The sequence below is a fragment of the Musa acuminata genome, chromosome BXJ2-2 (assembly GCF_036884655.1).
Source record: "Musa acuminata AAA Group cultivar baxijiao chromosome BXJ2-2, Cavendish_Baxijiao_AAA, whole genome shotgun sequence".
Lineage (NCBI taxonomy): Eukaryota > Viridiplantae > Streptophyta > Magnoliopsida > Zingiberales > Musaceae > Musa > Musa acuminata.
In genome coordinates, this window is record NC_088339.1 from 20,352,501 (window position 1) to 20,366,172 (window position 13,672).

The 13,672-nt window shown below is 38.2% G+C and overlaps 2 protein-coding genes and 3 non-coding genes across 5 annotated transcripts in view; 4 read left to right on the forward strand and 1 right to left on the reverse strand.

Moving 5' to 3' along the window:
* The window catches only part of LOC135605272 (glyoxysomal fatty acid beta-oxidation multifunctional protein MFP-a-like), a 9,878-nt gene extending 1,056 nt beyond the window's left edge, over positions 1-8,822 (reverse strand). Inside the window, exons 1-15 of the mRNA XM_065095155.1 lie at positions 8,547-8,822; positions 7,390-7,461; positions 7,234-7,299; positions 7,102-7,158; positions 6,948-7,015; positions 6,789-6,870; positions 4,780-4,835; positions 4,394-4,696; positions 4,202-4,288; positions 2,934-3,108; positions 2,699-2,820; positions 2,427-2,590; positions 2,072-2,326; positions 1,823-1,944; positions 1,547-1,668 (exon numbers count right to left, since the gene is read on the reverse strand). Coding sequence (XP_064951227.1) covers positions 1,547-1,668; positions 1,823-1,944; positions 2,072-2,326; positions 2,427-2,590; positions 2,699-2,820; positions 2,934-3,108; positions 4,202-4,288; positions 4,394-4,696; positions 4,780-4,835; positions 6,789-6,870; positions 6,948-7,015; positions 7,102-7,158; positions 7,234-7,299; positions 7,390-7,461; positions 8,547-8,643 — 1,848 coding nt within the window. The 5' untranslated portion in view covers positions 8,644-8,822. The remainder of the gene's footprint in view (positions 1-1,546; positions 1,669-1,822; positions 1,945-2,071; positions 2,327-2,426; positions 2,591-2,698; positions 2,821-2,933; positions 3,109-4,201; positions 4,289-4,393; positions 4,697-4,779; positions 4,836-6,788; positions 6,871-6,947; positions 7,016-7,101; positions 7,159-7,233; positions 7,300-7,389; positions 7,462-8,546) is intronic.
* Positions 8,823-9,632: 810 nt separating this feature from the next.
* LOC103969323 (60S ribosomal protein L18-2-like) lies at positions 9,633-13,424 on the forward strand. The gene is given in 5 exon segments (NM_001377992.1): positions 9,633-9,658; positions 9,741-9,830; positions 9,921-10,049; positions 10,133-10,315; positions 13,010-13,424. Coding segments are annotated over 5 exon segments (564 nt in total). The 5' UTR covers positions 9,633-9,655; the 3' UTR covers positions 13,169-13,424.
* Positions 10,756-10,830, forward strand: LOC135606349 (small nucleolar RNA snoR53Y). Its single transcript, XR_010484802.1, has one exon. It is a non-coding gene; the product is annotated as a small nucleolar RNA snoR53Y (small nucleolar RNA).
* LOC135606348 (small nucleolar RNA snoR53Y) lies at positions 11,798-11,875 on the forward strand. The gene has a single exon (XR_010484801.1). It is a non-coding gene; the product is annotated as a small nucleolar RNA snoR53Y (small nucleolar RNA).
* On the forward strand, positions 12,166-12,243 carry LOC135606347 (small nucleolar RNA snoR53Y). Its single transcript, XR_010484800.1, has one exon. It is a non-coding gene; the product is annotated as a small nucleolar RNA snoR53Y (small nucleolar RNA).
* Positions 13,425-13,672: the final 248 nt, after the last annotated feature.

Genomic DNA, 13,672 nt, shown 5'->3' on the forward strand with positions numbered 1-13,672 from the left:
ACCATGCTTGGCCAAAGACAAACTCAGCTGGACTCAGCCTTGGGGAAGGCAGTGGGTAGATGTTATTTAACTATTTTGGGTATTCAGATATACCCAAACAAGTTAAATAGAGTTCGAGTACCTTTAGGTCAGGTTGGGTTAGATAATCAGATATTAGAGTCATGTTTTGGTTCAGATTTGGGTTCAAGTAGGGGGGAATTTGTGGGTTCCTTGTTCCTTCTCACTCAAAAGTTGAATGACAATGGCAGTGAATCAGGTTTTTTTTAACACCTGCATCTATCCATCAGATAAACCTGATATAGGTACCCTTTATTGGGTTTTGGGATGTGTTTGACTGGGAAAGTTGGTATCCGAGTTGATTTTGAGTTTGAATTAGGGTAGCCAGATAGTTAACCAGATTTGGGTATCTCAATAGTTGATCAGGTTCGAGTTCAGGATCTGGTTTGGGTTCAAATAAAGTTCAAGGGACCTGAAGCTGCCATCCAAATTTGTGAATGAACCAACCAATTTCAATTTCCAGTCATTTCATCCTCTATTGAAGTTATGCTCAGTTGTCGATGAATGAAAATATGAAAATATATCATTTGCTGGTTTCTTACTAACTCCACATATCCAACTCAATAATAATGCAACACAAACTTTTGGTGCATGTTGCCTGTCACCTCAACAAATAATCAAGTTTGGGCCCAGATTCAAATTCAAGAACCACAAAAGTGAAATTGGTCTCAGGTTCACGTTTCAATGAAATTCACCAGTATCGATCCACTGCCCTCCAAATTTCTTATGGAAACATTGAATATTAATTTCCAGCCAAATTTGTCCAAGACATCATCACGTCATGATGAAGATGGAAGAAGAGAAAGAACAAGGCAGCAGCAAGTTGCAGATGTCCCACCACAGAAGAAAAGGAAAAAAAAGGAAGATGATAAAAAACAGGAAAGAGAAGAAGATGGAAAGATTCAGGGGGACCTCTGCAGCCTTACGCCTCAACTGCCGCTTCCAATTATCACTACAGCTTGGTGGAGAGACTTTGAGCCACATTTGATATCTTGAGGCATGACATCAACAACTTGGTCTCCTATCGCTGATGTTCAGATGTCCTAATGGTTCGTTAGTTAACCACAACAGACCATGATGATGGTACCATGACATCATTCACAGGGATATGGTGGAGTATTGAGGGCCGTAAATATACATATGTACAACAATATTTTGAAACTGTACAAGCACCATATAATTTTTGGCAATATTTGCATATGTTGCAGAAATAACAATCATGATGTAGGGCTTTATTTATGTTTATTTCATCCCTTCATGAAGTGAAAAAAAGGGGGCATGGTTGATTACACAGATTAAATGATCAAAATATCTAATGCCAGTCCTTTCAAGACCAAAAGAATTAAATCCTCACCCACAAAATGCCAGCAAAAGTAGACAAGCATGCACATGCATAACTATGCATTTACCAATCCTTCTATCAGTGTGTGTACTAATTAATCAAATTCAAATCAGAACAATTTTGAAATTGGACAAAAAGAGATAGAACCTCAGGATTAGGAGTAACACCAGCCATGTTCCTTGATTTCTCAATGTATTTCATTAGTTCAGGGTCAGGACTGGCCTTTCGTTTGCCATCATATTTATAAAACCCCTTGCGTGTAGCTTCACCTGTCACAGAGTGATACCAAAGGTCAATGCCTACTATAACATGTAACATGTCAAAAAAAGCGAGACCAAAACCTTATAGGAATTAGGAACTGCATGATGCTGTCAGAGAGAGAAAAAAAACTGCACAAATAACAGTCTTGGACTATTTTAATACCTGTCCTCTTATCCTCAACCATAATTGACATTAGCATTGACTTATAGACTCTTTCAGGAAAGCTCTGAAGGTATTGCATGCCAGTAGCAACTGCAACTCCAAAACCAACCAGATCAGCAACTCTGGAGGGAAAAAAAGGTGAATGTGAGGTCCATAATAATTCTATCAACTCCTGACCCTGTAGCTATCTGAATTTTAAAAGCGATAACACTTTTGGAGAATGTTGTAAATTCACTACATTCCACAAACCTGAAAGGGCCCATTGGCATTCCAAATTTGGTGCATGCACGATCAATCTTATACACATCAAGACCATAATCAACAAATAAGAGAGCTGATTGGGTGTATGGAAAGAACATTCTATTAACAGCAAATCCAGTACAGTTCCCAACAACAATGGGAGTTTTACGAATCTTTTTCCCAACATCCAGCAGATCAACAACGACTTGTGGAGATGTTTCATGAGTCCGAACTATTTCTAGAAGTGGCATAACATGAGCAGGACTGCAAGAGAAACAGTGTCATGACTTTCAGAGATTCACAAACAAAAACAATCCATAGGGCATCTAGAAAAAAAAGGGACCCAGAATTTGCTCTCTGTTACCTGAAAAAATGTGCACCTACAATTCGATCCCGAGACTTGGTCTTCTCTCCAACTAAGTTGAGATCAATTGTTGAAGTATTAGTAGCAAGGACACAATTGGGAGAGCAATATTTCTCTAGATCAGCAAATATTTGCTGTTTTAAGGACACATTCTCGATGACTGCCTATAATGAAATAAGATTCAATGTTAAAACGCAAGGAAAAACTTAGCTAATTCACATATAAATTAAAAGCTGAAAAAAAAGGAAATAAAGTTTAAAGTTTGGTCTTGCCTCAATGACCAAATCCACATCTTTAAAGCTTTCGTAATCAAGAACACCTGTCAATAGAGAGAGGGTTCTCTCACACTTATCTTGTGTCATTTTCCCTTTCCTGACACGACTCTGCAAATTGGCTGCAAAGACATTGCAAATAAGTACTTGAAATTCTTGTCATGAAAACTCACCTAAGAATCCTCAATTCTTAGAAGTGACCAACAAATAGTGAGGTAATTCAGCTCGATCCTACCTTTAACTCTGTCTATGCCTGCCTTTAAGAAGTTCTCATTTACTTCTTTAAGTATCACAGGGTAACTGCTCAGTATTAGTGCAGTGGCAATTCCAGAGCCCATTAAGCCTCCTCCAAGAATGCCAACTTTAGTAATCTTTCTGGGCATCAAACCCAAGTCAGTAATCCCAGGAACCTGTCAAAATATTCACAAGAAAAAGAATCACTTATTTATGTAACAGAAGCAAGGGTTGAAATAAATATTAAAAAAATCTAGCTTAACCAATGTCACTTCCATTTCATCAAGGCAAAATCAATGTATGAAAGAAGATCATCATAACATGGTAATATACCATAGATTAATAACTAGGACAGTTACTGAAAAGATCTGAAAACAGAATTCATGTTTATATGCTTACAGGATTTCATTTCCACATTACAGATATGTGATCAATCAAGAATCCAACCAGTTACTTTTGATGAGAGATATATTCAGTCAAAGTCTTAACAACACATCACAGTCATCACTTGCAACAATATGATTGTTTTTGATAGAAAAACTGGTCTAAAGTTACTGGCTTTATTTAGCAAATCCAAGTGCTTCTGTGCTGTTTGATCAGTCTTACACTAAGAACAAAGCTCCAATGGAAGAAGAAAAGACGCATAGTAAATGGTTCTGACTCATTTACTGTAAAAAGATAACCATGACAACAAATTGCTTAAAATATTTATACTCTGATCCAATTTAAGTCCTTTTGAAAGCGAAGTGCCAAGGAAAATTAGAGTGAGAAACAAAGTATTCATAATGATTTTGCAATAGACATCAATTCACATATTCCACCAGTTGGCACATGAATATAAATCCTTGGTTTTTGTGTATCAAATGTATCTGACAAGATTGTATGCCATGTTCTGTGCAATCAATGACTTAAGTGTTTAACTATTTCATCTTCCATGTGATTCAACAAATAAACATCATTTTATCTACCATATGCATGTAAATCAACCATCAAAGGTCTTGCCATGTTATCTTCTGTTACCTTTGAAACTTACATGCAAGCACATGTATCAAAACAAATAAAAATTATCAAGACATCATCAAAGTCTATGAGATACTATAATATTTCACTTTCACAATTTCAAGATCTTCATCATTTTTTTATTGAAGCTCCTCTACCATTAAAAGTTCAAATTACTCCCAAGGACAGCTTTAGTTTAACATTGGACTAAGCGACCCTTGAATGCCAAATTGGAGGCAAGAGAAAGCAGTGGCTCTAAAGTATTTATACCTTTGAGGTTGCACGTTGTGCAAAGAAGACATGAATCAAGCTCTTGCAAGTCTCAGATAAAAGAAGTGTTTGGAAAGAGTGTGCTTCCTGCATTAAGAAATAAGAGAATATATAAGAAAATAGTCAAGTTGTGAGACTTGGAGCATCATTATCCAACCATCTTTAAATGACACAACAGAGAAATTTGTTTACCTTCCACAGTCCAGCACGAGGACCTGAGACTATACCTTCTTCAATTACATCAATACAAACCAAAGGGTGTTGGAGATTGGCAGCCTGCTTTTGAGCTTGAGCTCTAGCAAACTTAAGTATTTCCCTTGCATCTCCAAGGGATTCTAACTTGTCAGTTTTGTAAAGACTCCTGATCCATGGCTTCCTACATGCAGCAATTTCCAGAGCCCAAAAGCGAGCTGTCTTCACCAATTCATCACGTGGAACGAGAGCATCAACAAGACCTAGCTTATAAGCTTCCTCTCCTTTTACTGGCTTGGATAGCTGTTAGGGTTTAAGAATAGAATTATATACAAAAGAACATTATAAATAGAAAATAGTTATTGATAAAAAGAAAAACATTATACCAAAATCATTTCGAGTCCTTTTGTAAGTCCAACAAGGCGTGGAAGGCGCTGTGTTCCTGAATAGGTTAAGAAATTAGACATCAAACTAAGCACCATTAAAGAATGTTAGGCCACACAGATTAAATTGTAGAAGATGATGACATTGTTTCTCTTTCTAAGAGTGAACTTTTGCAAACATACCTAGTAGAAAAGGTTAGCTTTTGGACAAGGGTAAAAAAGGTATGTTTCCTGTTAAACATACCTAGTTTAACAGCAATCATGGACTTATATAAGAAGGATTCTTTTCCACATTTTCCCAGGGTCAGTGCTCCAGTGGACCAATTATATTTTAGAAATTTATATCATGGATTAATAAAATCAGCATCCATGGCATACTGACCACACTGACATACGCTTATAGATGTTTCCTCATTCTTTTCCGAACTTGTATGGGTCTCTAATTCTATTGGAAAGTGGCAAGCAACTACTTTGTTTTCATTCTTCGGATATGCACGAGGTTCCTACTATTAGCCAAATAGAAGAGGTTCTAGTATACAGAACTGCATGAGTGCACGTGCATGAGAAAGAGAGAAAGGTAGGGTGATGAGGAAATACACCAAATGCAGCAGCAGATTGGCAGGGCCCTTTGTCTCATGAAATGACAAATTAAATTAAACAATAAGTTGGTAACAGACTAGAACTCAAAGTAAACCTCAAGCAGCATACCAGCAGGTTGTAAGAGAGAGGAAAAGAAATAACTTTACAATTAGCAATCTTATTGATCAATTGATAAACAGGTATCTCGTGGTAAGGAGATCACTACAAACTTTATACAATAGAGTATATGTGGAATGCATGTAAAAGTAAAACCTTATAAGACATGAAGTTTCTACACCAGAGTCTAGTGTTACACATTCTAATTGTAGTACAACCTCTTGTTGACCAAAATACAGAGAACTGGGAATGAAACCATGTCAAATAGGAAGATAAACCAATATCATCAACATGAATTATTGTAACCACTTCTAAGGATAGAAGAGGAAAAGGAGATTGGACCGATAATTAAATTTCAGAAGTCTAATGAATCCACTTCTAGAGAGTAAAAGAGAAAAGAAGATTGGACTAATTATAAAATTCAAAAAGTCAAAAAAATAATCAATTACTGCTTGTATATGATGCTTCAAATGGTCTAGAAGAAATGAAATAATAGAGGAGCAACAAAAAGTGGGGTAGAAGATGCAATTACAAGATTATAATTTCAAGAAGGGACTGAAGACATGTAAAGACCAAACAGACCCTTTGAACTATTGGTTCATCTTCATGAACTAGCAACAGGACATGACTCGTCCTGCATTGCTGACTTATACGTATAAATGCCAAGTGAAAACAAAGGGAGTGAAATGTGGAAAATGGTTGAAGAAAATGGATCAAAATAGCAAGATGGTCAGAATTATCTGAAACTCATATTCAACAAGATTCAAATGGACATGAGACTTCATTTGAAGTTATCACAATCAAACATTTAAATGTTTTTCAACACTATTTAGGTCACCCATGATCCATTGAGTTCTACTACATTGTGCTTCAGTTCTCAATCAACAGTTTTGCAGGAAATTGTTTTCAACTCCTATATTGCTTAGTTATTAGCAGAACAGACGAATAATATAGACACCAGAAATGGTAAATGACTAGACTTACATTACTAAGACTATAGCATCCTTATTTCTGCATAGATCAGAGTGAAAGCAAGGCAATAAAGTATGTGGTATGGTTGTGAAAAATACATCAAAGCAATTGCATGAATGAGAATGGTGCGCATTGTCCCTATGTGGTACAAGTTAAACTTCCAAAAAAAGGAACAAAAACCTTTTAGTTCATTACAAAAGATCGTTTCGATGCTTGTGATCAGTTTTGAAGTCACACCTGAGCATCAATGGGTTCTGATATATTGTGCTTCAGAATACATATTGTTCAGAAAAAAAATTTCAAAAACATACAAGTTAAAAACTGAAAAGATGATTATAGAATACCTCCAAACCCTGGGATAACTCCAAGTTGAAGTTCTGGCAGGCCTAATTGAGCTGTTGAAGTCGAAATGCGAGCATGGCATGCCTGAGTGTTGATGAACTAGAATAATATACCAAACCTCCAAATACAGATTTAATTACCGAGTAAATGACAGAACATACCATTGCAACTTCCAATCCACCACCAAGGGCTAGCCCATCTATAGCAGCTACTGATGGTTTTCTTGCACCTGATAACCAAAATAATCATCAAAAGTTCCCCACAGAAATAAGATAATTTTAATTTAAGGTAAAAAGACAGGGCCTTCAAGAATACCTTCTAGAGTGTCAGTCAGTAAATCTATTGAAATATAGCCAATTTTTGGTTGCTCGGCTGTTCAAAAAACTGAATAAGAATAAACAGAAACAACTTAAAAAGAAGTCAATTTTAAACAAGAATTGAACATACTACTTCCCCCTTGAACACCACCAAAAGCAGTGATGTCAAAACCCCCTGAGAATTTCCCCTTTGCACCTGCTTGATGATAAAAATTGTCCATAACACTTACAAAAGTAGAGTCTTCTAACATCATGTAAAGAATATTTCGTTTAATTTCATGCATACCTGTGATGACAATTGCTTTCACATCATCTCTGCTCAGAGCTTGCTCATAGTTATCTTTCAAACACAACAGTACTGCAACAATGACAATGGAACTTAACTATGTAAATATCCCTTTACTGAACATTCCATTACCAAACCTTAAATGGATAGCAAAGAGAGTAAAAGTAACAACATGAATATAAACACAGAGATCACTATTATACAGATGGAAAGTGGCACAAGATAAAATAGTCCAACGTTTAAGATAAAACAATGAAATGGAAAAGATATTATAATTCTATTTGCTGAGTTAACCATCGATTACCTAAGGCCAAAACTTAAATGAATAGAGAAGGCTGTTATACAAACTTAAAAAGATTATACAAAAGTAAATGAGCATGTAGATGGTGGGTCAACAACAATGATCATAGACTAGCTTCCACAAAAGAAAAAAGGTGTGGCATTCATAACTGACAGGGATTTATATCTAATCAACCATGCAGCAATGCAATATTAGGCCATTAACTAAATAAATCAAACAGGTTTATCTAAGTCAAAGTTGAATTAGTACATAAAGTGCTCATTTTTTTTAGCATACCAAATATGTGGGCTATTATTATGAACTTTGGGCTATTATTATGAACTTCTTCGGTTCCCTTTATTAATTCAAAAATTTTCAGGTAACTTCCTTGTATATGCTGACAAATCAGTTTGTTTAACACATAATCATTTAATACAAACATTATCCATAAATTTCAATCAACAATAATTAGCACGAGACAAATATTTCCTTATCATTTGAATCGCCTCCACCATGCTCATCTATTAAGCCTGTCTATGATGATCGTTCTGATGATCCCATAGAGTTATGATGACGATTCAATCAATGTTCAAAGGATTCGTTTCCAGGTGACAAAACTACCATTTTTCTGATGACGATTGTAACTTCGGCCACTGCAACAATTTATAAACAATCTACAATTTCATTCCCTTCAGGATTCTTTCAACCGTTCGATCTCTCTGCCGGAAATCGAACTAAGCCGACAAAAAATCTCGGTGATCTCAGATAAAAGAACCCAAAGTGCCGCCCGAGTTAAGAAACCCTAGAATACTCAGACCAATTTCTCAGAGGCCGGAAGTAAATATTTGAAGGGAAAGGGGGAAGGGATGGGAGTGACCGTCGATGGAAAGGGAATTGACAGGAGGGTTGACGATGGTAATGAGGGCGACGCCGTCGGCTCCCACCTCCATCTCCGCTCTCCCCTTGTTCGCCATCTCCGCCTTCTCTTCTTTCCCAATTCGCGTCGCTCTCTTCTCCGATCTGTAGCTGAGGGGGTGATCAAACCCCTTCTATACTGAGAGAACAAATCAAGAGACGGGTGGATAGAACATTCAATGCGCCGGCAGGGGGACGAGAACGGTGACCCGATCCGGACGTTGTCGTCACGAGTCTGTTGGTAGATGAGTCAAGTGTAACGATACGACCGGGATGTGGTCACCGTTAGTGCCTTCTGGCGATGCGAGCACGTCACTGAACACAAAACGGCTTTGGCCGGTGACCCGATCCTGATGTTGCCCTCGCAATACGGCTGACGCGGGTGAGTTCTACACGACACTATCGGGTTGGGAGGTGACCCGATCTTCTGCCGACGTCACTAGCCCTGGAAAGTCTGCGAGCTCCGTAAGATAGTATTGGAATGCGGTCACCAGATGGTGCTTGTAACGAGTTCTAACCAGTTTAGTTTATTGGTTTTATATATTGATAATTTCCATTATTGGTTAAAAAATTAAATACTTTCCTTTATATCTTGATCTCAAATAAATCACACCATCTTTTGAGCTATTTTTAAGACATATTATCTGCATAAATAGGAGATAATTATAAACCTTTCCTTTCAAAAAAAAAATGTTGGATTTGTGAATTTTACTATATTTTTCCTGATAACTCTCAATGAGTACACCTTTGCTTGTGGGCCTTTGTTGGGCCTGAATTAATAGGGGCCATTGTTGATCTTGGCGGCCCAAATATGTCGACTGATCCTTGATCGCCCATCGGACGGTTGATAGTCCTGATCCAAAGTGAGTTACTTTTCTCTACCTGTTGTAATACCCTATTTCATACCTGCGTCGCAAGAGGAAAGCAATGTGGGTCCCACGAGACCCAAACCGGGGAAATTTTCGGTAGTAGTCACGTGGCGTCGACAAACCCTAATCGCTCGAGTCCTTTCCTATATAAACCCAAACAATGCCGGCCGAGCCAAGGCAGGAGTGCTTCCCTCGAGTCGGCATGGTAAAGCGCCGCCGTAACCCTAATGGCTCCGCCTCCGTGGATTTCTACTCATCCCCGTCTTGTTGATCTTTGTTCATGGTAGGGTATCGATCTCGTGGCCGGAGGCCGGAGCAAGAAGGCCAGACGCACTGCCCCGAGGTCCGACGATGTCTACCTCAAGCTCCTCGTTAAGGTTAGCTTGATTTCTATCGAAGTTGGTCTCTTTGCTTGTGATTGGTTTACCGACTCGAGCGTGATCCCTCTCTGTCGTTGTTTTGATCAGCTCTACAGGTTTCTCGTTCGGAGGACCGAGAGCAAGTTCAACGCAGTGATCCTTAAACGGCTCTTCATGAGCAAGAACAACCGGCCGCCCATCTCCCTCAAGAGGCTCATTACTTTCATGGAGAGAAAGGTCTGTTCTTTTTTTCCCTCATTCCTGTTCTTCTTCTGATTTCTCTGTATTCGAGCCGCATTGATATGCTTGGTTGGGATTAGGATGACAAGATAGCCGTTATTGTTGGGACGGTGACGGATGATAAGAGAGTGTACGACGTGCCGGCCATGAAGGTGACGGCTCTGAGGTTCACGGAGACTGCTAGGGCGAGGATTCTGAAGGCCGGTGGGGAGTGCTTGACCTTCGACCAGCTCGCCCTCCGAGCTCCTCTCGGGCAGAACACTGTAAGTTGGGATCTGTTGCTAGTTTCGTCCTGCCTTCATATCTTTATAATTCTTTGAGGGTATGCAAACAATATCAGTTTCTAATAGACATTTAATTTAAATTTTCATGATTTAGACGCCTTGAATCTCCATCTACTAATTTTTGCCAGATTGAAAAAGCAACTATTTTATTAATGAGTCATAGAGCATGATGAGATAACTCTCTCAACAGTTGGCTAGCTCTGTGAAAAATTGTATTGCTTGACTTCTGAGTCAGGATTTATTCTTTTTTAATATTATATTTTGTTGCTCTTTCCGTATCTTGGTAGGTGCTGTTTAGAGATCATCTAAATGTTGTCATCCAATGTGTGGGAGCCGAGGGATGGCATAATTGGCTTGGTACTTGTTGTGGCTTAGTGAAAAAAAGCTTGTCTCTTGGATCTGATTTTAGACTTGTTTTGGTGCCCAATGATGTCTACGTTAACCATGCTAATGCTGAAATACTTTGAAGTTAAGTTGTATGTTCTGAGGGAACCCTTTTTTTGTTCTTTTTCTTTTTGTGTGGCTGCTTTTGTTTTTTCACTTGTGAGATGGGTGATATCAAATGTTGTTGTCACCTTTCCCACTATTTTTATTTGTGATAGAAAGTGGGGGATCATTATGCTTCATTGTGATTCTGGCATGTACATGTAACATTCAGTTTGTTCTTGTTATGAGCCACTTCAACATGCTTTTGGACTTGAGAATTGTCTTTACACATGTTGTGATTACCCATGCTATGATCAAGGCTTTTAATTTCGAATGATACCACTTGTGTTGGCGGTACATGTCAGTCTGTCGGCAGCGGTACACGGATCGCTTGCTACTGGGTGGTACCGTCGATTAGGGTCGTTTTTAATTTCAATTGTCATCGCTCGCTATGGGACAGTTATTAGCCAAGGGAGAAGGAAGAAGAGGGAGAACCTAGAGATCCGGTGCCGCTCTCTCTCAATGATCTCGATCCCTTGTTGCCTTCCCTCGTCGGATATCGCAGATGAGATGTCGCCTCCTCGTCTAAGGTGACGAGGCCTTGACGTTGTCGACGATTTTTCATCCGTGCGGGGAGAAGATCACTGAGGCTTCGCGGGGAGAAGAAAATGAAGTTTCTTCTCCCCACACGGGGAGAAAAAACTTGGCGACGTCGCTCTTTTTTTTAATTATATATATATATATATATACCGAGCAGTAAGTCAGAGTGTACCGCTCGGTATACTCGGATCGTACCATATCGAGCTGATCTTGATATTCCAGTATGATACGAAATTGCGAACCTTGGCTATGATGATATTGTTTTTAATCCCAGCTCATTATGAGATGTTCCATGTGTTGGAACATCAGAGAACTGACATCATGAACAACATCTGAGCAAAATTAAGTTTCCCTCCTACCTCCTATGTTTAACCAAATTTCTATGTTTTATTAGGATCTTTTTTCTTTTTGGATCTGACCATTAGTCTTGTTTTGCTTCCCAATGATGCCTCTGTTAACCATGCTAATGCTGAAATGCTCTGAAGGAATTTTGTTTCTTATTCTGAGGGGGTACTTTGTTCTTTTACTTTTTGTGTGGCAGGAGCTGCAAATAATGCAGTTACTGTCACCTATCTTGTTAAATTTGGCTGTGATGGAAGGTGGCAGCTTCATCACAATCATGGCATTGACATGTAATATTTCAACATGCTTTTGGTCTTGAAATGTTTGTACTAACATCACAATTGCCCTGATATTGTTTTTAAACCCAGCTCATTGTGAATCTTCCATGTGTTAAGCCAAATTTCTTATCATTTTCATCAGGAATTTTTTCACTTTTGGATCCGACCTTTAGTCTTGTTTTGGTTCCCAATGATGCCTATGTTAACCATGCTAATGCTGAAATACTTTGAAGATAATTTGTTGTTTGACCTGAGGGAACCCTTTTCTTTTTTCTTTTTCTTTATGTGTGGCAGGAACTGCAAATAATGCATTTACTGTCACCTATATAATTATATGTGGCTGTTACAGTAGGCGACAGCTTCATAACAATCATGGTATTGACATGTAACATTTCAACATGCTTTTGGACATGAAATGTGTATACTCATGTTGCATGCAGTGATGATATTGTTTTTAATCCCAGCTCATTGTGAGATCTTCCATGTGTTGGAACATCAGAGAACACACAATATGAACAATATCTGAGCAAAACTATGCTCCGTCTTGACACGTGTCTTAAGTCAAATCTTTTCTCTTTTTCATTTGGAGGAGATTATATTACTGGAACAATGAACCTTAATAGTATCTCTCTTTGCTTATCACAGAACCAATGTTCTTGAAAATTGGAAAGACTAGGTTTCGTGATTAGTATTCTGTTGCAATTTTTCCAGCAGTTCTCCATTTTGGGTTCTTTTTGGGAAGATGCATTTTCTCAAGTCTTTTTTGGCTCCAATTAGCATCATGTGTAACTTCATTTGGGTTTATATACCTTGAGAATTGAGCACGAATGAGCTTTTTTGTTTTGAAGGAAGATGCATTTTCTCAACTCTTTTGGCTCTGATTAGCATCATGTATAGCTTCATTTGGGTTTATATACCTTGAGATAATGAGAATTTTAAGGAAAGAACGTATTATAATGGCTGAAAATTTTGATTTAGGCAATCATTACTCCATATTTCTGATCAAGCTTAATCTGTTCGTCCCCAGGTTCTCTTGAGAGGCCCAAAGAATGCCAGGGAAGCTGTTAAACATTTCGGTAAAGCTCCTGGCGTGCCACACAGCCACACAAAGCCCTACGTCCGCTCCAAGGGGAGGAAGTTTGAGAGGGCCAGAGGAAGAAGAAACAGCAGGGGTTTCAGGGTCTAAGTCAGCCAAGCCGATGTTCTTGACCCACTATCTATATCATCTCTTAGTATGTGTTAAATCTCAACCTCACAAGGTTTTCTTGCGCTTCTTATCAACCTGAATCAATCCGACTTTGATGTTTGTTGACTTCAAATGAACTGCATGTGTTTTTGGCCCTGGTGGTGGTAAACTGTGCAACATGGCTTTCTTGTATTTTTGATTTATCATCTGAATCATTGGCTTCCATGGTAGATGATTTCAATTGAGTTGCATTTGTTTATAGTTCTATCCAGATGAATCACAGGGTACATTGTAATCACATAACGATTTCAATTGACCTTTCAGCCGGAACACATCGGTCGAGATTGGCATCGGAGAATATTGTGTGCATTCATTAATTACTTGTTACTTGTGATGGATTTATATATTATCTTCAGAAATTAATTATCATTTTTATATTTTTGAAAATTATATTAAGTTCTTTTATATTTATAAAAGTAAAATATTTAATTTTTTTATATTGTT